This window comes from Otolemur garnettii, unplaced genomic scaffold (assembly GCF_000181295.1).
Source record: "Otolemur garnettii isolate 467f Iridium unplaced genomic scaffold, OtoGar3 scaffold00122, whole genome shotgun sequence".
NCBI classification, from domain to species: Eukaryota; Metazoa; Chordata; class Mammalia; order Primates; family Galagidae; genus Otolemur; species Otolemur garnettii.
In genome coordinates, this window is record NW_003852517.1 from 2,839,186 (window position 1) to 2,852,918 (window position 13,733).

Sequence of the window (13,733 nt, forward strand, 5' to 3'; positions counted from 1 at the left end):
GGCTGGTGGCTCATGCCTGTAATACCAGCGGTGTGGGAGGCTTGAGCTCAGGAGTTTGAGACTTGTCTGAGTGAGAGTGGGCCCCCGACTCATAAAAAAGTGAAAAACCCAGCTGGGTGCCATGGCCAGCACCTGTAAACCCAGCAACTTCCAGGCATCGGAATGCCCACAGCTTGAGTCTCAGGTTGCAGTGAGCTATGACACCATTGCACGATGCTAACGGCATAGGGTGAGATGCTGTCTCAAAAACACACACACACACACAATTAAAAAACCTAGGAAAAAATTACAATTACATGAAGGACATTTTGTAAAATACTGATGCCTGGGCCTCACCTTCATAAATTTCAATTCAATTTTTCTTGATGAGGCTCAAGCATCTGCATTTCTGAGGGCTCTCCAGCTGATTTTAAAGTATAGCAAGAACCTCAGACCTATGTAGAAGCTTGTTTTTGTGGGTTTTTAACAACTTTTTTCCAATTTTTCCTTCTTAAAAGCAGTCTGTTTCAGCTATTTAAGAAATATTGACTGCAGCCATAAATAAAAGGACACATTCAAATGTGGAAAACATTTTTTTCTACCCAACATGGGTTTGTAAAGAAAGGGCAGGAACTAGATAGAAAGATAAAGATTTTCTTTTTGTTCATGTACTTTCCTTTCTATAATTTCTATTTCTGAGCTGAATGCTCTCTAAACAGTAGCCCAAATTCCAAATTCTGCTGGTATTTAGAAGAAATAAAAATTTACCTGCTCATATTTTCCCTATATTCTTTGTGTATTCTTTTGAAGTAGGCTATCTGTTAAATGGGAAGCCAATGGGTTCTCAGAATTTTAACTATAATCTTTCTAATGCAATACCTTAGTTTTGGAGGAACAATTGTAATTGTTATTAAATAGTTACTTTGTCCAAAGGAACCACTTTGATAATAGAAAATTCAAGTCTTATGACAGTACAAAAGGATATAATTTGGGAATCTGAACCCTCAGTCTATATCACAAAGCCAATAATCTATTTTGCCTAAGAATAGAATTATTTATTCCGAATCTTTTGATCACAGCCTACGTAGTCATATTTTAAAAATAAAGACAATAATATTTTTACAACCCCTTTCAAAAGCACAGTTTATGTTATACAGCCTATATATGCCCCTTACAATGAATAAATGAAAAGTAAAATATATGTCTGAAAAAAATGTACATTTTGAAAAAAAAGGAACTGTGATTCAAAAAGTGATTGATCTAGAAACATTCACGCATGCTTTTTTAATCTGCAGAACTTCACACCTTTAATAATAAGGAGAATTTAACACCTTTAATATTTGACACAGAAGAACCAGAAAATCAAAATTACAATACTGGTAGGAAGATAAGACTATAAAGTAAATGTGTCTAAGTAGTTTTCAATTATTAAAGCATATAAACAATTGTATTATCACTATTTTAAAATAAAGTTTGCTGCTGTTAGTTAACTCTTTAGTTAGTTACCTACCCTGGGAGATGGCACTGTTGCCTTAATCTCTTGCCATAACATAAATTCAGAAAAAATATTGAAAACAAATATATTACTATCTGTTCCAACAGTCATCAAGAAACGGTCATCAAAGCTAGTTGCGATGCTTTTAATACATCCATAATTATTGTCATGTACACTGAAGTGCCAGTAGTCCATCACAGTGGGCAATGAAAGATCATCCTCATTTAAGACATAGATTCGAATTGCTCCATTTCTCATTCCACAAAACATCATAGTTTGGCTAATGCTATAAAACAAGAAAGGAAAGTAACTTGTTCTTCCTATTAACCTGAAATTAATGTTTAATTTTAAATTAATTGACAAATGACTAAATTTTTAATAACAAAGTTATGTATTGAATTATATACTCCCTAAATTCATATACTGAAACCCTAACTCCCAGTACCTCAGAATGTAACTATATTTTGCGATTGCCTTTATAGAAGTAATTAAAGTTAAAACAAGAACAGTAGGGCAGGTCCTAATCCAGTCTACTGGATTTCTTTAATTTGTGTTCTTTATAAACAATAAATGAATAAATAAGAAAGAGAAGATAATAATATTATGACCTCTGAAAATCAAATTACAAAGTTTTCACTTGGACAATAACAGAGTAGATCGGCTCAACCAAACTCTCCTGCTGGTATCCTTATCAGAAGAGGAGATTAGGACACAGAGGGAGAGACAAAAGGATGTCATACACACAGAGGAAAGACCATCTGATAGCAAGAAGGAAGAAAGCTGTGAGTCAAGGAGATAGGCCTCAAGAAAAACATAACCAGCTGACTCTTGATCTTGGAACTGTAGCCTCCAGAACTGTGAAAAAACAAATTTCTATTCTTTAAGCCACCCAGTCTGTGGTATTTTCTTGTGGCAACCCTAGCAAACCAATACAAAAGGATAGAGAAAACAATCCGATTTGAAATTTGGAGCTATTTTATTTGGTCTTCAGAAGAATAATTGTCATATACACCCAGTTCTCAATTACTAAAGGTCTAATGATTCAATATGTGATTTCCCCAGAGAGCACCTTTCTTTATAACCCTGAATCTTCATTATCTGATGAGTAGTAGCATCCTCCTAAGTAATAGAAGGTAAATACAGATAGTTTAACTGTGGTAAATAATTTAAATAATTTTAGGATTACCTTGATTCTATTTATTAATTTGATTTATTTGATTTGCTTGAGTACACCTTCCTTTGTATGGATCTTTATTTGGTTTTTTTTTGGGGGGGGGGTTGCAATTTTTGGCCAGGGCTGGGTTTGAACCCGCCACCTCCGGCATATGGGGCCGGCGCATTACTCCTTTGAGCCACAGGCACCGCCCTGTATGGATCTTTAAAACTTGACAATATGCACGATGGACCAAAACATGGACACTAATGAAATAGTTTTTAGAGCTTTCTGAAACTCTGCTCACCTGAAAGTGATAACTTGAACAGGATTATCCTCTGTATCCTCAAGAAAACGGAAATCAAAAGGTTCATCTTTCTGTGCTTTGAAATCACTCATGGCATAGGGAGGGAACGCACAGTGATATAGAAAACCAGAGTCATAACCACCCTGGAAAAGAGATAAATGACATAAAAGGTAGTACTTAAACGTAACACATATGAATGCATTTTTAAATTTTTTTTGATGATTTCAAATTGTAAAACATAAAATAGATGTTTTAAACTATCACTTTCTGTATTATTTCTATGATTAGAGTTAGGTTTATTATTTCTACAAAGTTTCTCTTTTCTCCATTTATATGCAACTTATTATAATAAAAACCTTATGTGATTTGTTTCTACTTAAAAGTCACTAAAAGAAACCTATCACTCTGACTACTCATTGAATTCCTTTTTTTTCCTTTAAGTATTATTCTGAATGAACAGTATTTAATAATAGATTTTTATAGTTCATTGTTTTTAGAGCTAGCTTTCAATCCAAGGTAATCTTAAATGCTGTTAATTTTCTATGAAGGGCTATTTAGGAAAAATGTATCCATGCAGTGAGAATACAAATGATAATTTGGAAGAGCTAATAGTGCTCTAACTTAATTTGCTTTCCTTTTCTATAGACCAGAGATCCCTTTTTGCCAGCAGTAAGTTAAGAACCAGAACCTCTTTATAAACAATAAATGAATAAATAAAAAAGAGAAGATAACAACATATCGATCTCTGAAAATCAAATTACAAAGTTTTCACTTTTGACAATGACAGACTAGATCATTTCAACCAGACTGTCCCACTAAGAACAACCAGAACAAACAAAATTTTTTAATATGTTCGAAGGCATTGGAAAACTACCAAAATAGAAGGTAAAAAAGGAGAAAAAGGAATATAGAACTGGTGTAACATACAGAAATAATTAGTAAAAGGATTGATTTAAATGAAAATGTATCAGTAATTATATTAAATGTGAATGGACATAATACTGTATTAAAATACAAAGATCATCCCATAGGATTCAAAAAAATATATATGCTATTTACAAGAAAGCATACTTGGAATGTAAGAGTATCAAAAGGTAAAAGAAAGAGAAGAATCCTTAATAACTCTTGAGGCTTTAGCCTAGCAACTAGATGTATGATTGTCTCATTTACTGAGATGGAGAGGTCTGCATCGGGCAGGTGTGATTTAAAAGTTGTTTCAGACATATTAATTTTGAGGTGCCAAGTAGAGCTCCCAAGTTGGATATACAAGTATCAACTTGACGGGAGAGGTCAGGACTTGAGTTAAATATGTGAAATTCATTAGCAAATAAGTGATACTGGAAGCCACATGGCTGGGTAAAGTTAACTTAACAAGAAAGAGGGGGCCTAAGACCATATTGTGGGGTACTTCAAACTTCAAAGGTTATACAAATAAGAAGTAAGCAAAAGAAGCTGGAAAGGAGTGGCCAGGAGTGTGATATCTTGAAACCCAAGAGAAGGAAGCATATTGAGAGGAATGGAGAAGTGGCCAGTGAGCTTGTTAATATGGAAATTACTTCTGAAGTGGAGTGATGGAGAGAGAAGCCCAGCGGCAGTGGGTTGAAGACCCAATAGAAGGCGACCTGGGAGATGGCACTGGTTGAAGAAGCGAAGCAGTGACTACAGATGACTCTTTTTAAGAAGTTTTTCTGCAAAGGAAAAGGGAAGGGGAAGTAAAGAAAATTAAGATAAGTACTCGCATATGTTTTCATGGTCATGCTAAGAACTGAATTAAAAAGAGAGAAGTTGATGATAGAGGAGACCACCTTATTTATCTAAAAAGTAAAATTTTTTAGAACAGGAGGAGGGATGGGGTCAAGAGGCCATTAGGAACAGTGTCCTTGGAAAGTTGCAAGGAAGCATTCCCCAATTATGACAAGAGGCAAAGTAGGCAAAGTGTGTATAGATCCCTACAGGGTGTTAAAACTAATTGAGACAAGAAAAGAAAATTGCATCTGATTGCTTTTATTTTTTCTGTGAAATGTGAGATGAGGTTATTATTGTAGAGCAAGGGAAGGTACAAAATGTTCGAGTGAAGAAGAAAAAATTAAAGCAGTAATTGGGTACGTGAGCATGGCTGTGTGATAGAATTTGCCTGCGGTGTGAGTGCTGATTTGGGAACTGCAATCATGATTTCAGAGTAACACCAGTTTTTCCACTGCATTTGCTTGGCTGCTGTCAGAGATTTGGCAAGTCTTTAGATCAAGCAGGGTTCCAATCGCTACCTTTGTGAGCTATGTTTTAACCTTATTCATCAATGTAGCATAATGGTGAAGAGCACAGACTGTGGACCCAGAGTGCCTGAGTCCAGATCCTGGTTTCACCTCTCATTAGTTACAGGACCTTGGTTAAGTCACTTAACATTTACATGCCTTGGTTCCTTTATACCTAAAGTGCAAATAATAATAGCACTTATTTTATAGGTTGCTTACGTAAATTACTTAGAATAGTGCCTAGTACAGAGTAAGTAGGTTGCCATATTTAGAAAACAAATACACAGGACACTAAGTAAAATTTGAATTTCAGATGAACAAAAAATGATTTTTTAGTGGAAGTGTATCCCATGTACTATTTATTTGGCAATCCTAAATGTAAGCTCTAAATATGTTTGTTAAATAATTAATAATTTTACATCTGTTTCCAGGACACTGAAAATCTACTCCATTGCATTAATTGTTTCTGTCACTCCTTCCCTCATGAGAAAACTTCCTGAAGGCAGGAACCATGTCTTCACCCTTCACCTCTTGAACTCTGCACAACAGTAGTCATTAATAATTGTTTCATAAAACACAGAAGACAAACAGAAAGGGTAACTAATAAATGGAATCCTATGGTACCTCCAACACTCTATTCCATCCTTCTTTCTGCTTGCCTCCTTAGAAGTTGCTACAAAAGATATATTTCTAGGAAAAGAAGAGTCACTCCTTATCACTCATAGCAACAGAGGTTGGCTAATCAGTGTCCTGGCCTGGCTAAAGACCAGGACCAGTAATGAATTAGTAATGATCTTCCACATACATTTCTATGAGAAATTTTTTTTTTTGAGTGGATGGAACTGAAAATTGTAACAAATTTATAACAAAGGAAATTTTGCTTTGCAATAGATTTATAAAATGTTTCATGATAAGAGTAAAAAATACATGATTGAAGGATGTATTGCCTCAATATTGTGACAGTCCCTGGTACGTGTATTTGTTTTTCTCTTCTTTCAGGATCAGGGTAGTAATGAGACCATATAAAAATACTTAAATTCCTAGACTTTCATATGGCCACACAGCAGAGTTGCAGATTGAGCTGTAAGCACAAGTCTACAGGATAATGTTGTCATGAAAGCTATTACTTTCAAAATTAAAAAACAACTATCTCACCTGGAAAACCCCTTTGCCTTTTTATATTTGATCCTTCTCGTTGTTGACCTGCCTGGAACATTTATGATTGCCAAAATGATAATAGCACAAGTAGACATATAAAAGAGATGTTAAGATAATATAAAAACATCTGTAACTCACACCCATTCACCAAAACTCACAGCATCACTAATGGCTAATAAATGAAGTCTTAACATTGGGGTTAGCAAGAATGTGGTGACAAATAATGACTATAAACTTATTGGAATAGGGCTGAGGTAAACATTATTGCATCATTACTTACCAAAGAAACCCAGAACTTCCCTGGCTCAGAGTAAAACCCACAGAGGATGGGGGAGGGAGTTGGTGGAATGAATATTGGCGGTAATGGCTCCTCCTCCTCCTCCTCCACAGGCTCCTCCTCCTGAAGTTCTTCTTCCTCGTCTCCCATCTGTTCTAATAGCTGCTTCCTCCTTTCTTCCCTTTCCTTCTCCTTCAACCTCTTTCTTTCTTCTCTCTTTTCAATTTCTATTAATCTCTTTTAAAAGAGATATTAAATAGATATAAAAACAACTGTAATATTCATTCATTTACCCTCTTCGAGATAATAAAGTCAAAGAAAAATTGAGTTCTAGAAGAACTCACAGCTCTGTGTAACAAACAATAACATTTGAAAATAACTTTCACTGTGAAGATATATGTTATCATCAAAACTTCCAAATCATCAGAATGACCGTCATTTTGGTTTTACCCCACCCCCACCCCATCACTCCTGGTTTTATAGAAATTATTTGGTCCTATTTTCCTAATAGAGAAGCTCAATATAGTTTCTCTCAGAGTATATAATTTTCATCCCATGATTTAGGTGGACTAAAATAGTTTGCAAATGAAGATGTTTCCAACTTTAGTAATAGCGTGATTTAGGGCCACATCATCTGTCAACCATACATTGCAAAAGCCCCTTACACTGATATTCACGTTGTCCATCTTTTACCTTTTTCTTCTATTTACCTCTCAGAATTATCTTTCTAATTTATATGATCTCATCACATCAATGTCCTCCTCAAAAACTCCTAGCAGATCTCAGTAGTCTAAACTGAAATGTCTTAGTGTGCACTAAAGGGGGCCCAGGCCCATGCACTGGTAACACACTGTTGGTATATCCCTCCACAAATTGTGTCCCTCGCTTTCACCAGTCCAAACTTTAAATGCTGAAACTCTCATAACTCTGTCTTCCCTCAGGATGTTCTCGCAGCCTTTGTTGCCATCCTCCCCATTTTCAACTCTCAAAATTCTATTCTAAAGAATTCTATTCTTTAAGTCCTAAATGTCAATCCCATGAAACCATCTTTGACCTCCTTAGCTACTTGTCCTTTCTTCTTCATAGCCCTAAAATTCCTTTCTTTAATTCCACTTTAATTTCAGTCTATTGTCTATTCACTATTGCTTTCTAATGGTTAGCTGATTTCCTACCAGATTATAAACTCCTTGACATCAGGGCCTATGTTTTATTCTTCTTTGTATTCCCCAGCATTTAATATAGGATATTGTATATTCTAAACAAAGGAAAATATGAGAAGATAATGTTTCAAGAATATTGCATACCAGAATTTTAGATTTGACACTTGAGAAATGGAAACATTTTATGGACATGTGTTTGATTTCATAGGAGACTACTTTCTGATCATCCTCTTCTTTCATGGTTGGAGGTGGAGCTTCAAGAACATATCCATTCTCACAGATAATAAGTAAAGTGCTAAAAGGCTAAAAAAGAAAGATCAAACATATCATTTACATTTATGCAAAATTTTAGATGCATAGTTCAAAAAGATTATAAGCCAAAGAAAATATGATTACATATATTAACCACATTTAAAAGATACTTAATTCCTCACTGCAGTTATTGGTAATAAGTCAAGCTTATCAATAATTATTAGTATTAATTATTATTAGACAATTATTAGTTAATAAGGTAATTATTAAAATTAGATTGAAATTTGGATCCTTTATAGATGCCATAACGTATTTCCTAAGCCAAATATGTGGTTGTAAAATCTGTTAACCTAAAAGGCAGAATATTATAATTAGGACTGCCTAAGAAAACCTGCACTATATGGATGACATAGTCACTCTTAGCCTCCTTTGATAGGTCATTCTCTATCTGCTTGAGTTCATTAAATGCAAACATTCCTAATTTCTTGTCCTTTTTTTTCTTTTCTCCCTCTATAAGCAAGCATAGACCTAAAATTCTTACATAGCCTCCAATACCACTCATATGCCATTAGGTTTCAAATTAATTCCTCCAGCCCAGACATCATTCTTGGCTCCAAAACTATTTATTTATTCAGGAATGGGAAATTCTCATCTTGATATTTCAAAGACACATTATATGAAATTTAGTTATTCATTCTACAATTATTTGGTATGTGCCTACTATGTACACAGCATTTTGTTAAGTGTTAGGGGTAAAATGATTATAAGAAAAACAGGTATAGTCTCTGCCATGATGACACTTCCTTAGAATGGAAGAGCCTGTTATTAAACAAATCACATAACTAACTGTAAATTATAATTGCCAAATTGCTACAGAGGTACCACAAGAACAAGCAGGTTAGAGAAATGCAAATCAAAACATTTGGATGTTTCTAACCCCAGCAAGAATAGCCCACATCATGAAATCTCAAAACTGCAGATGCTGGCATGGATGTGGAAAGAAAGGAACACCTATATGTTGCTGGTGGGACAGCAAACTAATGCAATCTTTTTGGAAGGAATTATGGAGAACCCTCAAAGAACTCAAGCTTCAAGCTAGACTTCCCATTTGATCCTGCAATCCCATTATTGGGCATCTACCCAGAAGGAAAAAAATCCTTTTATCTTAAGGACACTTGCACTAGACTGTTTATTGCAGCTCAGTTTACAATGGCCAAAATGTGGAAACAGCCTCAATGCCCTCAACCCACGAATGGATTAACAAGCTGTGGTATATGTATACCATTAGAAAAGATGGAGACTTTACATGCTTTGTATTAACCTGGATGGAAGTGAATACATTATTTTTAGTAAAGCATCACAAGAATGGAGAAGCATGAATCCTATGTATTCAATTTTGATAGAAGGACAATTAAGTACATGGTTGGGGGTGGTGGGAAGGGGAGAGCAGAAAGAGGGAGAGAAGGAAGGAGGTGGATAGAGGAAAGGAAGAGCAAAGAGAAGGAAGGAGAGAGGGGGCGGAGTTTTGGTGTGTGACACACCTCTTGGGGGCAAGACACAATTGTGAGAGGGACTTTACCTAAAAATGCAATCAGTATAACTTGGTTTCTGGTACCCTCAATGAATCCCCAACAATAAGAAAAAAAGAAAAGAAAAAGAACAAGTAGGTTATTCAAGGTTTTTTGAGAAGGTGGTATCTGAGCTTCAAGGTAAAGGATGAATAAATTATAATTATATGGTGAGTTAGGGGAGGGTATGAAGGAGCATTATGTTAAGAAAATACATGGCTTGACACCTGTAGTACAGTGGTTACAGTGCCAGCTACATGTACCTAGGCTGGCGGGTTCGAACCCAAACTGGACCAGCTAAACAACAATGACAACTGCAACAAAAAAATAGCCAGGCATTGTGACAGGCACCTATGGTCCCAGCTACTTGGGAGGTGGAGGCAAGAAAATTGCTTAAGCCCAGGAGTTTGAGGTTGCTGTGAGCTATAACACCACAGCAGTCTACCCAGGGTGACATAGTAAGACTCTGTCTCCAAAAAAAAAAAAAAAATACCATGTGCAAAGGTCTTGTGGCACATTTGGACTTATAAGAGAATTGCAGCTTTAAATGCCATCCCTTAGGGCAAGAGAATAGAATGAGAAAAGACATTGAGTGACCTTTAAGGAAATGTACCACTTAATGGCTGGGTGAAGGAGACTGAGAAGAAATGACAAGGTGTGAGAGAGAGAACCAGGAAAGCATAGTATCAGAAGCCTCAAAGGGAGATGGTATTTCAAGTAAGGAAATGTCAACAGAGTCAAACAATACTAAGGTCAAGAAAGGTAAGAAGTAAATATTAAATAGATATCATTGGTGCTTTAGAAGAGCTGATTGGTGAGATGATGAGACTAAAGTCCAGGTAAGAGCACACAAAGGAGAGGGAGAATTATGAAACTCAAAGAAAAGAAATAGCAAAGATATTAACCAATGGTGGGTGGCACCTGTGGCTCAGTGGCCCCATATACCGAGGGTGGCAGGTTCAAACTCAGCCCCAGCCAAACTGCAACAAAAAAATAGCCAGGCGTTGTGGCAGGCACCTGTAGTCCTAGCTACTCGGGAGGCTGAGGCAAGAGAATCACCTAAACCCAGGAATTGGAGGTTGCTGTGAGCTGTGTAACACCATGGCTCATGAGGGTGATAAAGTTACAAAAAAACCAAATGGAACAACAGACCATGTTCTTAGCTGGGAAGAATCAACACTGTCAAAATGTCTATACAACACAAAGCAATCTACAGATTTGATGCACTCTCCATCAAAACGCCAACATCATACTTTGAAGAACTGGGAAAAAAAATAGTTCTTCATTTTGTATGAGACCAGAAAAACACCCATATAGCCAAGGCAATTCTTAGCAATAAAAACAAAGCTTGAAGCATCATTCTACCAGACTTCAGGTTATATTACAAGTCCAGTGATAAAAACATCATAATATTGGCACAAAAATAGAGACATAGACATTTGGAACCAAATAGAAAACCAAGAGATGAAATCAGTCTCTCATAGCCATCTGATTTTTGATAAACTCAACAAAAGCATACACTGGGGAAAAAATTCCTATTCAATAAATGGTACTGGGAGAATTGGAAAACTACATGTGAAAGACTGAAACTTGACCACACTTTTCACTACTTACAAAAATTGACTCAAGATGGATAAAAGATTGAAATCTAAAGCATTAAATGATAAAAAAAAAAAAAACCAAACAAATAAACAAAAAAAAACCTAGAAGAAAGCATGGGAAAAACTCTTGAGGATGTTGGCCTCAGGAAAGATTTTATGAAGACGACTTACATGGCAATTGCAACAACAACAAAAATAAATAAATGGGACTTAGTTAAACTGAAAAGCTTCTGCACAGCTAAGGACGCAACAATCAAAGCAAGTACACAACCTTCAGAATGGGAAAAGACATCTGCATGTTACAAACCTGACAAAGCATTGATAAATAGAATCTTTAGAGAACTCAAATTAATCAATAAAAAACCAGCAAAAGATCCCATCTATCACTGGACAAGAGACATGAACAGAACCTTTTCTGAGGAAGGCAGATGAATGTAACAAACATATGAATGCTCATCATCCCTAATCATTAGGAGAAATGCAAATAAAAACCATTCTGAGATATCACTTAACCCCAGTAAGATCAGCCTACATCACAAAATCCCAAAGTTGCACATGCTGGCATGGATGTGGAGAGAGAGGATCACTCTTACACTGTTGGTGGGACTAAAAAGTAATACAGCCTCTTTGGAAAGAAGTATAGAGAATCCTCAAAGAACTCAAATTATATCTCCCATTTGACCCCACAATCCCACTACAAGGCCAGAAGGAAAAAAATCATTTTATCATCAGTACATATGCACTAGATTGTTTATCACAGCTCAATTTACAATCAGCAAAATGCAGATACAATCTAGATGCCCATCAATTTGGGAATAGATTAACAAACTATGGTATATGTATACCATGGAATACTATTTAGCCACAAAAAGATGGATACTTTGTATCTTTTGTACTAACCTGGATGGAGTTAAAACAGATTCTTCTTAATAAAGTATCACAAGAATGGAAAAGCTAGTATCCAAGGTACTCAACTAATATGAAGCCACTAGACAATCGAATACACACCCACATAAGAGAATTCAATTCAATTGAAGTTGTGAGGAAAGGGAAAGAGGGAGGAAGGAGAGGGGAGAAAGGAGGGCGATTTGTGTGCTCCCAGTTAGTGGGCACAATGTAAGAGTGTATGGCACACCTCTTGGGTACAGGACACAAAACTATCTAAGAAATGCAAACACTGTAACCTCACATTAACCTGAAATTTTAAAAAAAGAGAGAGAGAGGAACAAGGGCCATCAGGGCACTGGAAGAATGCTATTAATCCTTGTTTGTCTTAGTCAGTTCAGGCTGCTATAACAGAATATCATGAACTGGGTGGCTTAAATAACAGAAATTCATTTCTCACATTTCTGGAGACTGGAAAGTCCAAGATTAAGGCAATGTCAGATCCAGTGTCTGGCCCAGGTACACTTCCTGGTTTGTAGATGGTGGTCTTCTTGGTGTCTCCTCACATGGCAGAGAGAACAATCTCTGATCTCTTCATCGCTTCATAAGGGCACTAATCCTATTCATAAGTGCTCTACCATCATGACCTAATTACCTGTCAAAGACCCTACACCTCCAAATACTACCACATGGGGAATTTGGGCTTCAACAAATTAACTGGAGGAGCAGTGACATAAACATTCAGTCCATAGCATTACTGAAATAAGGAATCCTAAAATTTAAGTTGGATATGGAAGGAAGTTAAGAAAAGAGAAAATTAATAGATTAGAGAAGGTATGAACATACTGAAAGAAACAGAAGCCTCTGTGCCATCAGAGACCTACTAGAGATGGACCAGTCAAATAGAGTCAGGAACGGAGAGAGATTGAAGTCAGAGCATGGACTACTTGAATAGCTGACTTTTAAGCTTGCATTCTTATAAGTTTTTAATGGGCTGAACTGTGCCCTTCCAATTCATATGTTGAAGTCCTAACCCCCAGCCTTCAGAATGTGACTGCCTTTGGTGACAGGATCTTAAAAGAGATAATTATATTAAAATGTGATTGTTAGGACATGCCCCACATGTATGTGTTCAAAAGTTCAAAAGCATAATGCATGAAACAGTGAGGAACAAAGAGGACACTGAGGAAGTAGGTCTTATTAAGAGACATTTAAGATGCATAATTAATAAGACCTCAAGAACCATTGAAGGACAAGGTGGTTAGAGGTATGAAAAAGACTATAATAATTCTCAAGGTTATGGTTTTGGTGACAAGGAGCATGAAGAAAAAAGAACATGTCTTAGAGAAACTGTAATGAAATCCATTTAGACAGCTCAAAATTATCCCTAGAAAATAAAAAATCACCAAGTTCTGTCAATTCTATACTCTAAATATCTGATCGGCACAGTCTTTCACTCTCTGATCATATCTTATGTGGAAGGCAATTGCCCCAGAAGAATTCACCTGGCTGTGGTCTAGGTCCCTTGTATAATCTCCACACTGCTACCAAAGTGATCTTGGTAGTGACCAAGGCAGGAAGAATGGTTCTGTGTGTCCAGGGGATACATCCTTATAAAACACCCCAGAACAAAAAGGAAACTTAAT

At 36.2% G+C, this 13,733-nt stretch overlaps 1 protein-coding gene across 1 annotated transcript in view; it reads right to left on the reverse strand.

The window, feature by feature from the left end:
- Positions 1-13,733, reverse strand: part of CFAP44 (cilia and flagella associated protein 44) — an 89,465-nt gene that overhangs the window by 45,613 nt on the left and 30,119 nt on the right. The window contains exons 15-18 of the mRNA XM_003797700.1: positions 7,926-8,084; positions 6,625-6,858; positions 2,935-3,077; positions 1,490-1,760 (exon numbers count right to left, since the gene is read on the reverse strand). Of these exons, the coding sequence (XP_003797748.1) occupies positions 1,490-1,760; positions 2,935-3,077; positions 6,625-6,858; positions 7,926-8,084 (807 nt within the window). The remainder of the gene's footprint in view (positions 1-1,489; positions 1,761-2,934; positions 3,078-6,624; positions 6,859-7,925; positions 8,085-13,733) is intronic.